Raw genomic sequence first — 14,441 nt, forward strand, 5'->3', positions numbered from 1 at the left:
GTTTTTAAAATTAAACTCAAATTGTTTTTAAATGAGCAGAATGAACTAGAATGGAGAACTTAGGTTAAGGTGGGGACTCCCACCGAGACACTTCAGTCTCTCCGAGTGTGCCCATGTCTGAATCATGTTATTGTCTGCATCCAATAATTGGCAGAACTGGCAGAAACACACACGTACAATTTGTAATTATGGTAATGTTCTTGCCAGTTCTTCTGACATTTGCCTTCTTTGGCAAAGTTCTTTTCATCTCGCAGTGTTGAATAACAGACAAGAGAAAAGTTAAGCTAAAGTTAGACAATTTCTCCCTCCTCAGGGTAAATTGCCTCAGTCTTTGAACTGTTTCCCAGGCTGCTGCTTGGTTCTCACGCCGTGTTTATCAAGGACCTGACAGTTTTTCACGTCGCTTTTACTCACCCCAATGGCTGTCAGAATGGGGACCTGGTAGATCCATTTGATGTTTCCTGCACTCAGCTCCCAGCATCTGCACAGATAAAGACAGATCGAATGATAAATTAACTGGCACACATGGATTATGATGAGAGGCATAGAGCGAGACAGTGGGAGAGAAGCAGATTTCCAGTCCCAGAGGCAGTGCTAACACAGTAATGATATACTGTACTTCACAGTACATACTGTATAGATCAGAAGGACATAGTTTAGTCTCTCTAGCTCTCCTTGAAGTAACTGACCCCCTCCTTCACTTTGAGCAAACTCAGGCGCTTTATAAAACTCATTTCCATTTGTTTACCACCAATTTGTTACAGCATTCATAATCCAATTAGGAATGTTTACTATGATGTGCAGCTGAATGGATAATCTACCGTGCAGAGGATTTTGTCCATAAATAGGATATACTGTAAGTACTCAGAGGGATGCTGAATGCATGGCCAGTCTGGAGCAAAACTAAAGAGCCATAATGAACATTCGTTATTAATTACATTCATTACAATTTGAATTGATTTTTTATCATCTTCATTTAAATGACCTTTAGTGCCATAGACAATTACTAAATATGGGTACTGCAGGCAGAGTATCATGTGATAGTCCATTCTACTTTCATGTAAAAGAACAAAGAAAGGAGTGCTGTTGTTTCTTGTATGTGCAATCTGACAAGGACTCATTAAAATGTGACTGAGTCACTGCTTTTTATATGACAATAGTAAATGAAACACTTTGATGCAGAAAGACATCAACAGGGAACCATATTTGTGTACAAGGCACACAAATTAGCAATGCCACCCATAACCTACAATAACAAAATAATCATAATATTCTGGATAAACCTGGAAAACAACAGTGAAAAATAATTTGAAGATACTAATACAATATGCCATGAGAGGCCGTACAGTGATTTAAAATAAAAAATGTTTTTACACACACCATAAAAGCTGGATTAGAAACAACCAAATTTGGGTTGAAGATGTTTGCCCAATGTGCTGGGCAGTTTTATTTAACACAACTATTGTTTAAAAATTACTGTATGGTTGGCTTAAAATGAACCCACAATAGGTTGAAAATTAAAAATCAGACACAAAATTACCAGACTCAGCAATAAAAATCAAAAGGTGAACATTTTTAATAAGCAATTTAATACATCTTTATTGTTTAATTATTATTCATTAAACTTATGAATAAATGTGCATTTATTACACATAATGGACCCACTTTATATTAAGTGGCCTTAACTACTGTGTACTTACATTTAAATGAATAATTTGATACAATGCACTTATTGTGTACATACATGTTTTTACACTGTACTTATATTTTAAAAACACCTGCATGTAATTACATCTGAAATTAATTTCTGTAATTACATTTATAATTACACTGTTGACCCATCCCTTAACCCTTACCCCTACCCTTAAACCTACCCATACCACCAAAGCTTTCCCTAACCTTACCCGTATCCCACCTCAATAGCTGCATATGTGTTTTGCAATTCAATATGAACCCAATAAGTACATTATACTTGTTTTTTGATGTAAATACATAGTAGTTAAGGCCACTTAATATAAAGTGGGACCCACATATTATTACATATTAATGTTAATTTCCAATATATTTTGGGTTCATTTTAAGCAAGCAATACAGTAATTTTTAAACAATTGTTGAGTTAAAGGTGCCATCGAACGTTTTTTTACAAGATGTAATATAAGTCTAAGGTGTCCCCTGAATGTGTCTGTGAAGTTGCAGCTCAAAATACCCCATAGATTTTTTTTAATTATTTTTTTTTAACTGCCTATTTTGAGGCATAATTAGAAATGTGCCAATTCAGGCTGCGGCCCCTTTAATTGCTCGCGCTCTCCGCCCCCTCCCAAGCTCTCGACTCTATCATTGCATAAACAAAGTTCACACAGCTAATATAACCCTCAAAATGGATCTTTACAAAGTGTTCGTCATGCAGCATGCCTAATCGCGTAAGTATGGTATTTATTTGGATGTTTACATTTGATTCTGAATGAGTTGCTCCATGGCTAAAGCTAACATTACACACTGTTGGAGAGATTTATAAAGAATGAAGTTGTGTTTATGAATTATACAGACTGCAAGTGTTTAATAATGAAAATAACGACGGCTCTCTTGTCTCTGTGAAAACAGTATGAAACAATGGTAACTTTAACCACATTTAACAGTACATTAGCAACATGCTAATGAAACATTTAGAAAGACAATTTACAAATATCACTAAAAATATCATGTTATCATGGATCATGTCAGTTATTATCGCTCCATCTGCCATTTTTTCGCTGTTGTCCTTGCTTGTTTACCTAGTCTGTTGATTCAGCTGTGCACAGATCCAGACGTTAATACTGGCTGCCCTTGTGTAATGCCTTGCAGCTGGCATATGCAAATATTAGGGGCGTACATATTAATGAGCCCGACTGTTACATAACAGTCGGTGTTATGTTGAGATTCGCCTGTTCTTCAGAGGTCTTTTAAACAAATGAGATTTACATAAGAAGGAGGAAACAATGGAGTTTGAGACTCACTGTATGTCATTTCCATGTACTGAACACTTGTTATTCAACTATGCCGAGGTAAATTCAATTTTCAATTCGATGGCACCTTTAAATAAAACTACCCAGCAAACATTTGACCCAACTGCTGGGTTTGTCCATTTTCAACCCAACTTGGGTTGTTTTTTACCCAGCATTTTTTCGAGTGTAGGCACACTGCAAAACTTACTGATTTCACAAAATGGTAGCAAGAGGGGAAAAAACGATGTTCAGTAAATAAATGTGTTAATAATTATAATAATTCTTTCTGCAAAGTATTAGTTCATAACTGTTGCTGTTTACAGTTGCCAAGCAACAGAGCAACATGACACATTAATAGTGAATTCGATGCAGTCAAGCTATTTTAGTGGCTTCGAATGTGTCAGATTTCCGATTTGATACTAGGTCAAGGCAATATACACAGATGATCAAAATCATTATGGCCACCTGGCTAATATAATGTTGGTCCTCTGCATGCTGCCAAAACAGCTCCGAGCTGCTCTATACAAGACTCTATACCTCTGAAGGAATGCTGTGGTATCTTGCACCAAGACATTAGCAGCAGGTCCTTCAAGTCCTGTAGGTTGTGAGGTGGAACCACTGTGGATCGAACTTGTTGGTCCAGCACATCCCACAGATGCACAATTGGATTGAGATCTGGGGAACTTGTAGGCCAGGGCAACACCTTGAACTCTTCATCATGTTCCTCAAACCATTCCTGAACAATGTGTGCAGTGTGGCAGAGTGCATTATCCTGCGGAAGGAGGCCACTTCCACCAGGGAACGCCATTGTCATGGAGGGGAGTACCTGGTCTGCCACCTGTTTAAGTAAGTAGCACGTGTCAAATTTATGTCCACATTAATGGCCGTACCAAAGGTTCTCAGCAGAACATTTCCCAGAGCATCACACTCCATCTGCCAGCTGTTGTTGTCCCACAATGCATCCTGGTGCCATCACTTCCCCAGGTAAATTACGTACACATACACGGCCGTCCACGTAATGATACTCATCAGATCAGGCGAACTTCTTCCACTGCTCCAAGGTCCAGTTCCGACGCTGGTGTGCCCATTGTAGGCACTTGCAATGGTGAGGGCTCATCATAGGCACTCTGAGTGGTCTGATGCAGCACCATTTGCAGCAGAGTGTGACTATATACTGTAAAGTTAGCAAATACTGTTTAACACACTTGGCTTTTAAAAGATTAGTTCTGAATGAAAATTTTCTGATAATTTTCTCACGCCCATGTCATCCAAGATGTTCATGTCTTTCTTTTTTCAGTCAAAAAGAAATGAAGGTTTTTGAGGAAAACATTCCAGGAGTCTTCTCCAGATAGTGGACTTCACTGGGGTACAAAAGGTGGAAGGTCCAAAAAATTGCAGTTTCAGTGCAGCTTCAAAAGGCTCTACGCGATCCCAGACGAGGAATAAGGTTCGATTCGTAAAGCTCTGAAGCAGTGTTTTGAAATCGGCCATCGTGAGATATTGCTGAAAAGTCAAAAAGTATTCTCGTCGCTTTATAATATTAAGGTATATTTACTGAACTCACATGAACTGTTTTAAATATTTTTTTAGTACCTTTCTGGATCTTGAGAGAAGAAATGTCATTGCTATAGAGGCCTCACTGAGCCAACACAAATATCTCAATTTGTGTTCCGAAGATGAACAAAGTGTCTTACGGGTGTAGACTGACATGAGGGTGAGTAATAAATTTTAATTATTTTTATTTTTGGGTGAACTAACCCTTTAAGCCAAATGGCGATTTTGAAGTTGGAGAAGAAAATTAGTTTTTGCCCTACCGTACTTCCGCCTTTCAACGTAATGTGTGGCGCATCGCAGAGCAGTGCAAGAATGGCATCTACGCTAATATCTGTCTCTCTGCTTATCCTGAGGTTTTCCGGGTGCTGGATCCAGGCCGTATCCAGATCAGATGGAGAACCTGTGTCTGGACCTGACTACAACGTAGCCCAGGAGACAATGGGCCTACAGATCCAGTTCTGGCTGCATCTATAATTCAGATTTTTAATCCCCGTATCCGCTTACATATATTTATATATAATCTATTATTAATCTCTATAATAAAAATGTATAATTCAGATTTTGATCTCCATATCCATTTACATATATTATATATATCTTCCAAGGGGTTTTTTCCCTCCTAGGACTTTTTTCCCAGTGTTAGCACGCTGGGTTTTTCTCCTAGGGGGTTTTTCCACCCCTGGGAGTCAGCCGACATTGGCTTAATGTAGCACCATCTTGTATATGTTACATATTACCACGCTTGTTTGTACAGCTTATTTTTAACCACTTCCCTTTTTTCTGTGCTTCTAATATGTAAAGCTGCTTTGAAACAATTACCAATTGTAAAAGCGCTATATAAATAAATTTGACTTGACTTGACTTGCAAGACAAGCATTTGTGGTTAAAAAGTAGAGCTCTTTGAAACTGCACCGAAACTGCAATTTGGACCTTCCACCTGTTGTACCCCAGTAAAGTCCACTATATGGACAAGAATCCTGGAATGTTTTCCTTAATTTCTTTTCGACTGACATGAACATCTTGGATGACAGGGGTGAGGAAATTATCAGGAAATTTTCATTCAGAAGTGAACTAATTCTTTAAGCTTCCTCAAAAACTTTTAATTAATTTCTGAGAATCAGTTCTTACAAGCTGTGTCATTTCAAAAAAAGTTTAAATGAAAAATATGCATGTAAATAATTTATTCATTTGTTTTGTTTATAGAAATATTGTGTATTCATATAAATAATGAAAGGAATTTGTACTTTTTTTACTTCTTGCACTAAACAAGTTTAATAAACTTGGCAATGTTGCTGCTAGGTCAAAATTATGGCTCCTCTGACTATTGAAAAAAAAATAAATGCAGAACAAGTACATAAATATTGAGATGCATGTGGAATATCAAACACCCAGAGAAAATTCACATTTACTAATGTGGCAGCCAGTGTGTTATGATGCATTCAAGGTATACATTTTATCAGTATGTGTATTTCCTGATGACCTCAGCATTGTTAGCGCTACCAGTTACGCTACAGGAATGCAGATCAAGACAGCTTGAGGATACCTGTAATCTTCTTCACATTTGCTTTTCAGAGTGGAACATCTCACGGTCTTGCAGAAAGCCATTAACCCACCATTACTCAGAAATCATAAATGTCAGGATAATTTACAGAGCTCTGCAGTCTCACTTCATGCATGAGCATTTCGTTTGTATTTTACTCAAGTGGAATAAAAGATCAGTGAGACATGAGAGAAGCTATTTTTATCTTCAATAACAAGGAAGTTAATTAAAATGAAATTAAAAGTTGGAAAATTCTATGTCAGTCTCAAAAGCCATTCAGTCTATTAAAAAGCAATTATTATTTGTTTGTGTGTGTTTGACGCAATCTTGATGACCTGTACTTTAGATTAGATTACTGAAGAAAAAAAAAAATACTAGTAATTGTTCTTCAAACATTTGTTCATCTATAATGTTTTGTAAAATGCATGTGACAAAAAGAGACAGAATTCTGAATATTTTCATAGAGCAGAAGATTATTCAACAGTTAGTTCCGGTCTACTAATTAATTGGTCAAACTGTGTTCCATAGAAAAAAATTACTTTATTTGTACTCTGCCAATGAAAAAGTTCCAAAAGAAGGCAAGAAACACACTAACACACTTCTTACTCATTGGTGAGAGAAACCCTGCTCAGAGCAAATACTGCAGTGAGGAAAAACATCAATGCTTTGCTCCTTCAGAACTGAAAGTGCTAAACGAAAAAAAAAAAAAAAAAGAGTAAAAGAGTATCTTGTGAGTTAAGCACTTGCACAAATCATAAATTATTTTTCCCAAATGGTTTTTTAAGTGCATTTAAGGTCTTTGGTTTTCCACATTCTTGTCCTGTATGTGCCGCCCAAACAGTTAGGAACAGAACAGAGTGAAGCTTGTTACAAGTAAACTTCAGCTGCTCATGTCTAATGTTAATATCCTTCCAATAAAACTTATCAAGGGATTTATGATATTTCCTAATAACTGAAAAGATTAATTGATTTCTTATTACACCATATTACCCTATTAATAAAGATAAAGATACAATCTGTGATAAGCTAAACTAGGCCATCTTAACAACTCAAGTAAAAAAGAAACACTACAGCTAAAACAAAGCCTAATGTTTATAAAGAACATTCTCCCCAGAGAAGCAGCAAGTTGTTGCTTGAAGACATTTGCTTTTGTACCATCACTAACAGCCTGCAAGCTGCAAGAATACAAATTGTGCTCTCGAGGGGAGTGAGACAATGGCATTTAGCAAGTGTTTGAAAATAAAACAAGAAAAAGATTAGTCCTCAGGCATGCTCCTGCATCAATATGACACGAAAACACTACTTAATTTTGATGAATTGGTGATAAATAGCTTGAACATTGAAGTGGCTTTTTAACATAAGAACACAAGCATTTACAGTACAGATCCAAGACAAGTACTCACTGATTGAATCAGTTCACTAATTAGCAAATATGCCCTGAAAATAATAACCCTATACTGTATATATCAAAAGGCTAAAAAATGGAGATAGATAATAATTTTTTTTGCTCTATAGCCAAGATTTTATGTTTTTTACCCACAATATTTTTCATAAATAGTACCATTCAAAGTCCTTAGATTACATCTGCAATCATTTCTACAAAGATGAATATGACAAGAGGTCAAGTCTGTGAGGATGAACACATGAAATCACCTTGCATCTGCCAGTGTTGCCCTGACAACTGCCCATGCTGCAACAAAAAGAGCAGGAACACCTGAAATGAAACACAGGGGGGGAAAGTATTTCAATGAACTGCTAACAAACATTGTACTGTAAGTGAAAATAATGCTTAAAGTTAATGGTAAGTTAAGGTAATTTCAGAACTAACACTTTAATTACATTTCATCCCTTCATATTATGTGGACTATCCAAACAAGAATGCAACAGTATTTTGTTTTCCTACTTTAGTATGCATTGCAGTAAACCACAATATATGGCGTGAACAAAAGCTAACCTCGTGTGAATGGATGTTAAAACGTCTTAAGACATTTTATTGAGGCACTGAAGCATGACCCTGATTTAACGCCTTCCCAGGGTTCAAGAGCACCTGCGGAGACTTGCACTCATAGGTGGATATCCTGCAGAGTAATCTAGATGAAAAACGCTGCTTGTTTACTTATTGCCAATGGAGTGTTTTTCATTCTAAACACTGGACAGGAAGAACATCCGTTCTGTCTGGTATGTACAAAACTTGATTGAATATTTTGATTCTGACAAAATTGCTATTATTATTTTTTCACTTTGGATAGTTTGTTGCAATTCACAATCAGCCTTTGAAATTGAAAACTAAAAGCTAAGCTTTTTTTTTTTTGGATTCTGATCATGTAAACGTTTCCATATGCCCTTCATTGCACACCCAAGTAAACAAAATCAAGTTCAAGTCTTTGGTGACTACAGTCAGTAATAAATATACTCAACAAAAAAGAAACATTCTCCCACTTTCAACTGCTTTTTTTCCAGCAAATTTCTTATGTGTAAATACAGGTGTTGGACAATGAAACTGAAACACTGGCCAATATAGTGTTGGAGGTTTCACACCTATATAAGCACGGCCTGGTGGCCAATCTTCACTGATTTTACATTCCATCAGTAAGAGCAGAGTGTGAAGGTTGAATTAGCAGAGCAACAGCACAGCTGCACATAAGATTATAGATATAACATAATGAGAGACATATCAAAGGTGAAGAGAGGACAAATTGTTGGTGTGTGTTTCGTTGGTGCATCTGTGACCAGGTAAGCAAGAACTGTTCGTCAGGAGCTCCACAAAGTCAATATTCATGGCCAGGCTGCTTTGGGTCACAAATGTTGGTTTCATTGGTTCCAACAGTGCAAATCTTGGGCTGTGGACAATGTAAAACATGTATTGTTCTATGATAAGTCAACCTTCACTGTGTTTCCCACATCTGTGGGAGTTATGGTGTGGAGAAGCCCCAAAGAGGCTTAACACCCAACTGTGGCGTGCCCAAAGTAGAGGTCTGCACGAAATGGATTTATTAATCCCGCTCTTGCAAGATTCTGTACTGCTCCCACCAAATATGTTTGTTTTTTTTTCCTGCTCCTGCCCAAAACTTTAACATCTTGTCCTGCTCCCCCCCGCAAAAGCCCGTAGGAAGAGGTCTATGCACTTTTTTGTAGCACGGGGGTGGATCAGTGATGGTTTGGGATGCAATATCATGGCATTCTCTACTTTGCTTGATGTGTGCGTCACTGCCAAGGATGTCTGAAGCATTCTGGTAGACAATGTGCATCTAATTATTCAAACATTGCACCCTGAAGGGGGTGTCGTGTATCAGCATGATAATGCATCAATATACATGGCAAGACAGAACGGTTTGATAAACATGAAAGTGAAGTTGAACATCTTCCGTGGCCTGCATAGTCACCAAATCTAAATATTTTTGAGCCACTTTGGGGGATTTTGGAGGAGCAAGTCAAAAAATGTTTTTCCCGACCAGCATCACATATTGACCTGTGCACTGTTCTGCAAGAGTAATGGCTCAAAATCCCTCTGGACACTCTCTGTCATTCCCAAGACGAATTGATACTGTGTTGGCTGCAAAAGGCTGATAAATTATTGTGGTCTACATTTCTTCCTGTTTTCTTCCAAAAGGTTGCATCGTATATGACGTAAGCGGGCTTCGGCCCAGAACGTTAAGTGCAGTGTGAGTGCGGGCCAGCGGAGGAGTGGGGAGGGGGGACAATCGCGCTCAGGCTCGGTTCAAGGCAACCGTGCCTAGTGTGAGTACACCCTAAAACCAGGTGCTTCAGTTTCATTGTCCAGTATTTGTATGAACATAAAAAGATTCAACAACTGAGACATAGATGGAACAAATTTCGCAGACATTTTATGAAAAGAAACTGGATAATGCGTCCCTGAACAGAGCAGGGGTCAATATCAAAAGTAGCAGTCAGTAAGTAGCAGTATGTGGTGTTTCCAGCAGCTCCTTTAAGTACTACAGTCAGTAAAGATTACGGTGACTTTTACCTTCTGTAAAAAGGTCCGGAAAAATGACCTCAGGTAATACTAATCCCGTCTGAATAGACCCGCTGTGAATATGTATTGTAAAATTCCATAATTTCCTGTTTAAAAATAGTTTTCTGTGCATTTTTCAAGCATGGAAGCACTTAAAGAAACATTCATTTGTGTTGTAGGTGGTGGGACAAGTCTGTGGCAAACCTCAAGTATTTTCTACATTCCATTCAGAACTAAAAGAAGATCAAAGCAATTGTCAGAGGCACAAAACTAATTTTATCTTTAGCTAAGTGCCTAAGTACTATCACAATCCAATCAAAATTGAATTAATAAATTGTGTGACTGGACCTAACTGTTATATATATTTTATATATTTAGGTTATATGTGTTTGCGCACATGGTATCAGAAAGCAACGTATACCCACATGACGACAGGGAGGTGACGGCGGTGCATAAATCGAGTTACCCCTTCCACTTCTGCTAGTTTTACTGAGATGTCTTGCATTTTACATTACGGACATTACAGTTTATTGCTCTGGCCACATTTGCAGTCCTCATGCCTCCCTGTAGCAGGTCTATGGTATTTTCACAGAAGTAATCAGGGACCCATCTTTCTCCTGGAGTTTCTCAGAGTCAGTAGAAAGGTCTCTTTAATGTTCTCCTTAAAGTTACTAGAACTGTGACATTAACTTTCTTCTGCCTGTAAACTAGTGTCTTAAAGACTGTCCCACAGGTGCATGTGCAATAATTGTTTTTGGTTCATTGAACGAGCATGAAAAAGATTGCTTAAACACTTTCTAATTAAGATCTGTAAATCTTATTTGGATTTTACAAAATGATCTTTAACTCCCTGAGGTCCGAAAACGCGCTGGCGCGTTTTGCAGGATTTTTTTCACATTGCAGCAAAACAGACTTAAAATACTCCGTCATTTCTTGTCATAGAGACATAAGTAATATATCAATTGAAACTATAGAATGTCTTCTTTTATTTGTGTACACTCAGAGTAAAAACACAATGTTGTGCTTTTTGTAAAATAAAGAAAACTAACATGATGCGTGATCTCTCCTCTCCCTCTGAACGAAGTCCAATCTGATAGTTCTCAGAAAATGAACTGTAACTTATGAATACTAATGACAAAAAAAATGACACTTACGTCTAAAGAAACGTTGAAATGTCATGTTTTAAATCGTGCAAGTCAAATCGAAAACAAACATTCTGTGTTTATGTAATCTGTATGAAAAGAGAGCCATGTCAGAAGTCCGAGATTCAGCTCATTACCCGCTAATGCGGCCATGCCCACGGAGCCAGCGCTATTCAGACGCAAATTCAGAGGCAATACATGTATCGTCTCAATCGTCTATTTATTGTCTTGAAAAGTGTTTATTTGGATGTTAAAGCCATGGTTAGCGATCTCTAGAAGACATGCCGTTAGTTCATAGTTCCTTTTCTTCTTTATATGAATTTGTGGCCTAAAGGTGTACAGAGCGCCCTCCGGCTGCAAGTATGATTTGAAAACACAGTATCCAGCACTCATAGTGATGACAATAAATATTACTTCTCAGTATAGAAAATTGACATAAACATATAAGAATCCATCAATATTTCTCCAAATGTGCATGCTTTTAGGCTAAAAGATTATATGAAATGCCATAGAGGTAACATAATTGTTCAGACACTTTGCATCACAGAAATACATTATATTTTAAAGAATATAATAGAATACCATTATTTAAATTGTAATAATATTTCACAGTATTGCTGTTTATGATGAGCTGAGACATTATTACAGAGGGTTTTTTTCACAGCCTACCTGACTGAAAGGCCTGATTAATATGCAAGTCATTTCAGGTCATTATTATGTGATTCTTTTGTCTTCTCAGGTGTAAATGGGCCATTATTCATGCAGATTCACGCCTCCACGCATACTGTGTTTCTTGACAAAAAGTGTCTTACAAAAACTAAATCAATATATTGTTTTATATGAAGGAGTAGGCAGCATAATTTTTACATAATTCTGAAGCAAAAACTCTAGTCTACATGATCATGAAGCAGCGTTTCAAATTTTTAGAAATCTGAACCAAGCAAATTTATTTCTAAAAAATGGTTGACACATGCAAGTACTGTCCCACTTTACTTACAGAAAAAATTATACGAATATCACTAACACTGATGAATAAATAGTATAAGTTAAGGCAAACCCAAACTAGTTTTTCATAATACAACAAAGTTAGTAAGTTGGTATGAGCCACCACAGTCATCAAAAATATGGAACATTTCACAAAGTGAAAATAAAGTGGTATTTCGGGTTAAGGTTACGGAAACTACGGTTTCTATGGTAATAAATACACAATATTACCATGAACTGTTAATACAACATATGGACACTGATCATGATTACCAGAATGAACATCATACCAGTATGCAAATCCTTCCCAGGTAACACACAACAACATACCAGTTTTGTAATTCATTGGTACTTTTTGGTAATTTCATGACTTACTAATTGACAACATAACCACAACGTTGCATGCTTGAGATTTAATTTGCTCTTTATATTATAAAGTGAAGTGGTATGCAGCAGAGTGCGCCTCCACATTTGTGTGTGCAATTGAAGAGTGTGCTACAAGCACAGTATGTCTGACAGGACAGGAAATTTCGAGAGAAACTAAGTTATGAAAATAATGTTAGAATAATGACACTTATTCTATGACAATGACAAAAATGTAAATGTACAATTTACAAATGTACAATGACAAAAAGAGACTTTCTCATGAAATCTAATATGTTTGTGAGATGGGTGGACGCATTGGTAATGAAGTAGGCTTTTATTCCTGTCTTAAAGAAGAGTTTAGAAGCACTGCTTTAGGGGGTCTGCTAAAGCTCAATGGGCTGAATGGTAAAATATGGCAGTGCATTTGTTTTGTTTTATGCAAACCAAAATAATACAAAAATGATTCTTTAAAGTATTTCTCTGCTTTTGCAAAATCCATAATGATGATGTTGTTCAACAAATCTTGAGTGGCACAACCACTAAACGAAAAAAACGCTGCTTCCTACTGATGAGATGCACCGTTTAAACCTTGGAAAAACCAAGATCATATCATGCATATCAAGAAGCAAAACTGCCTGGATCTGAGGGTGAACATGTCAGTCGAGGGTGCCCTCCTCTCACACAGCTGTTCCCATGGCGATGATGGGGTAACTGTGGGAGTCTAGGATTATCTTGATGAAATAATATGTGCCTTGACTCATAATACATTCTCTTTCACATCTTCACACATGCTGTCGATATACTATACAACCTACTTATCATTAGGACATTTCCTGGTAAATCAGGAAAAAGTAGGTGAGCAATCAATCTAAAATAAAACTGCATCTCTAAGAGTATGAATATCCCGCTGTCAGAGAATTTGTACTTTCTGTCTATTGAATCAATTCTTAAAGGTACAGTCCACCAAAACTGAAAATGCTGTACTCAATGATTTTCTTTTATTGGTGGAATGCAAAATAAAATAATTTGAAGAATATTCATGCAGTTCTTTTTATACAACCAGACCGTGACCAGGCAATGTCATAAAATCAAATAAAAAGCAGCATAAAAATAGTTTATGAAACTATATCCCAAGTGTTTTGAAGCTATACATTAGTTTTGTATGACAAGGTTGAAACCATAATTTGGTGAAAATCTTGAGTTGTAGCTCTTAAATCACACTCATTTAGTAGTAGAGGTGTAAAAATGCATCAATATTATTTACTGACATTTTCCATGACTTTTTTATTTGACCAATAATAAAATGTCAAAATGACACTTCCTATCCCAAGCTGAATTAGTGAATATAGAGTCTAAACAATTATTTATCAATATTCAACTATATAGTGCAAATTGTCTCACTAATTATATTTATTTTATCAGCATATTTCTGGAAATAACACAATAATCCAAATTAATAAATAAACCAAATACAATGAATTTGATCAAATCATAACCCAGCTTCAGATTCATGATGCATTGTATGGAAATGTGCACATAGCCAACCTGATAAACACCTTTTTCATGAAAAAACAACAACAACAACAACAAAAAAACATACAGTTTTGGAAAAAACATGAATGTGGGTAAGTGACTGACACAAATGTCCTTTTCTGGCTGAACTATCCCTTTAAATAATTTTTAGACAAAAATTCTTCCTTTGCCATAATGATTATTGCATGACGCAGCATTGTTCAGTTACCCTTCCTTCCTAGTTCCACTAAACAAATATGAATACTTTATGTAAGATATCGTCATTGTGCCATTATTACAGACATAAAAAGATATTAAGGAGCTCAAAATCCACAACATGAATTACATCGCTCATGCTCTGAAGATGGAAGATTTCCCCTCATTAAGAT

General features: G+C 36.7%; 1 protein-coding gene across 1 annotated transcript in view; it reads right to left on the reverse strand.

Annotated features, from left to right (window-relative positions):
• Nucleotides 1-14,441, reverse strand: part of pth2ra (parathyroid hormone 2 receptor a) — a 78,204-nt gene that overhangs the window by 19,956 nt on the left and 43,807 nt on the right. Inside the window, exons 8-9 of the mRNA XM_048193698.1 lie at nt 7,729-7,789; nt 415-481 (exon numbers count right to left, since the gene is read on the reverse strand). Coding sequence (XP_048049655.1) covers nt 415-481; nt 7,729-7,789 — 128 coding nt within the window. The remainder of the gene's footprint in view (nt 1-414; nt 482-7,728; nt 7,790-14,441) is intronic.

Source organism: Megalobrama amblycephala, linkage group LG6, assembly GCF_018812025.1.
Source record: "Megalobrama amblycephala isolate DHTTF-2021 linkage group LG6, ASM1881202v1, whole genome shotgun sequence".
NCBI lineage: Eukaryota > Metazoa > Chordata > Actinopteri > Cypriniformes > Xenocyprididae > Megalobrama > Megalobrama amblycephala.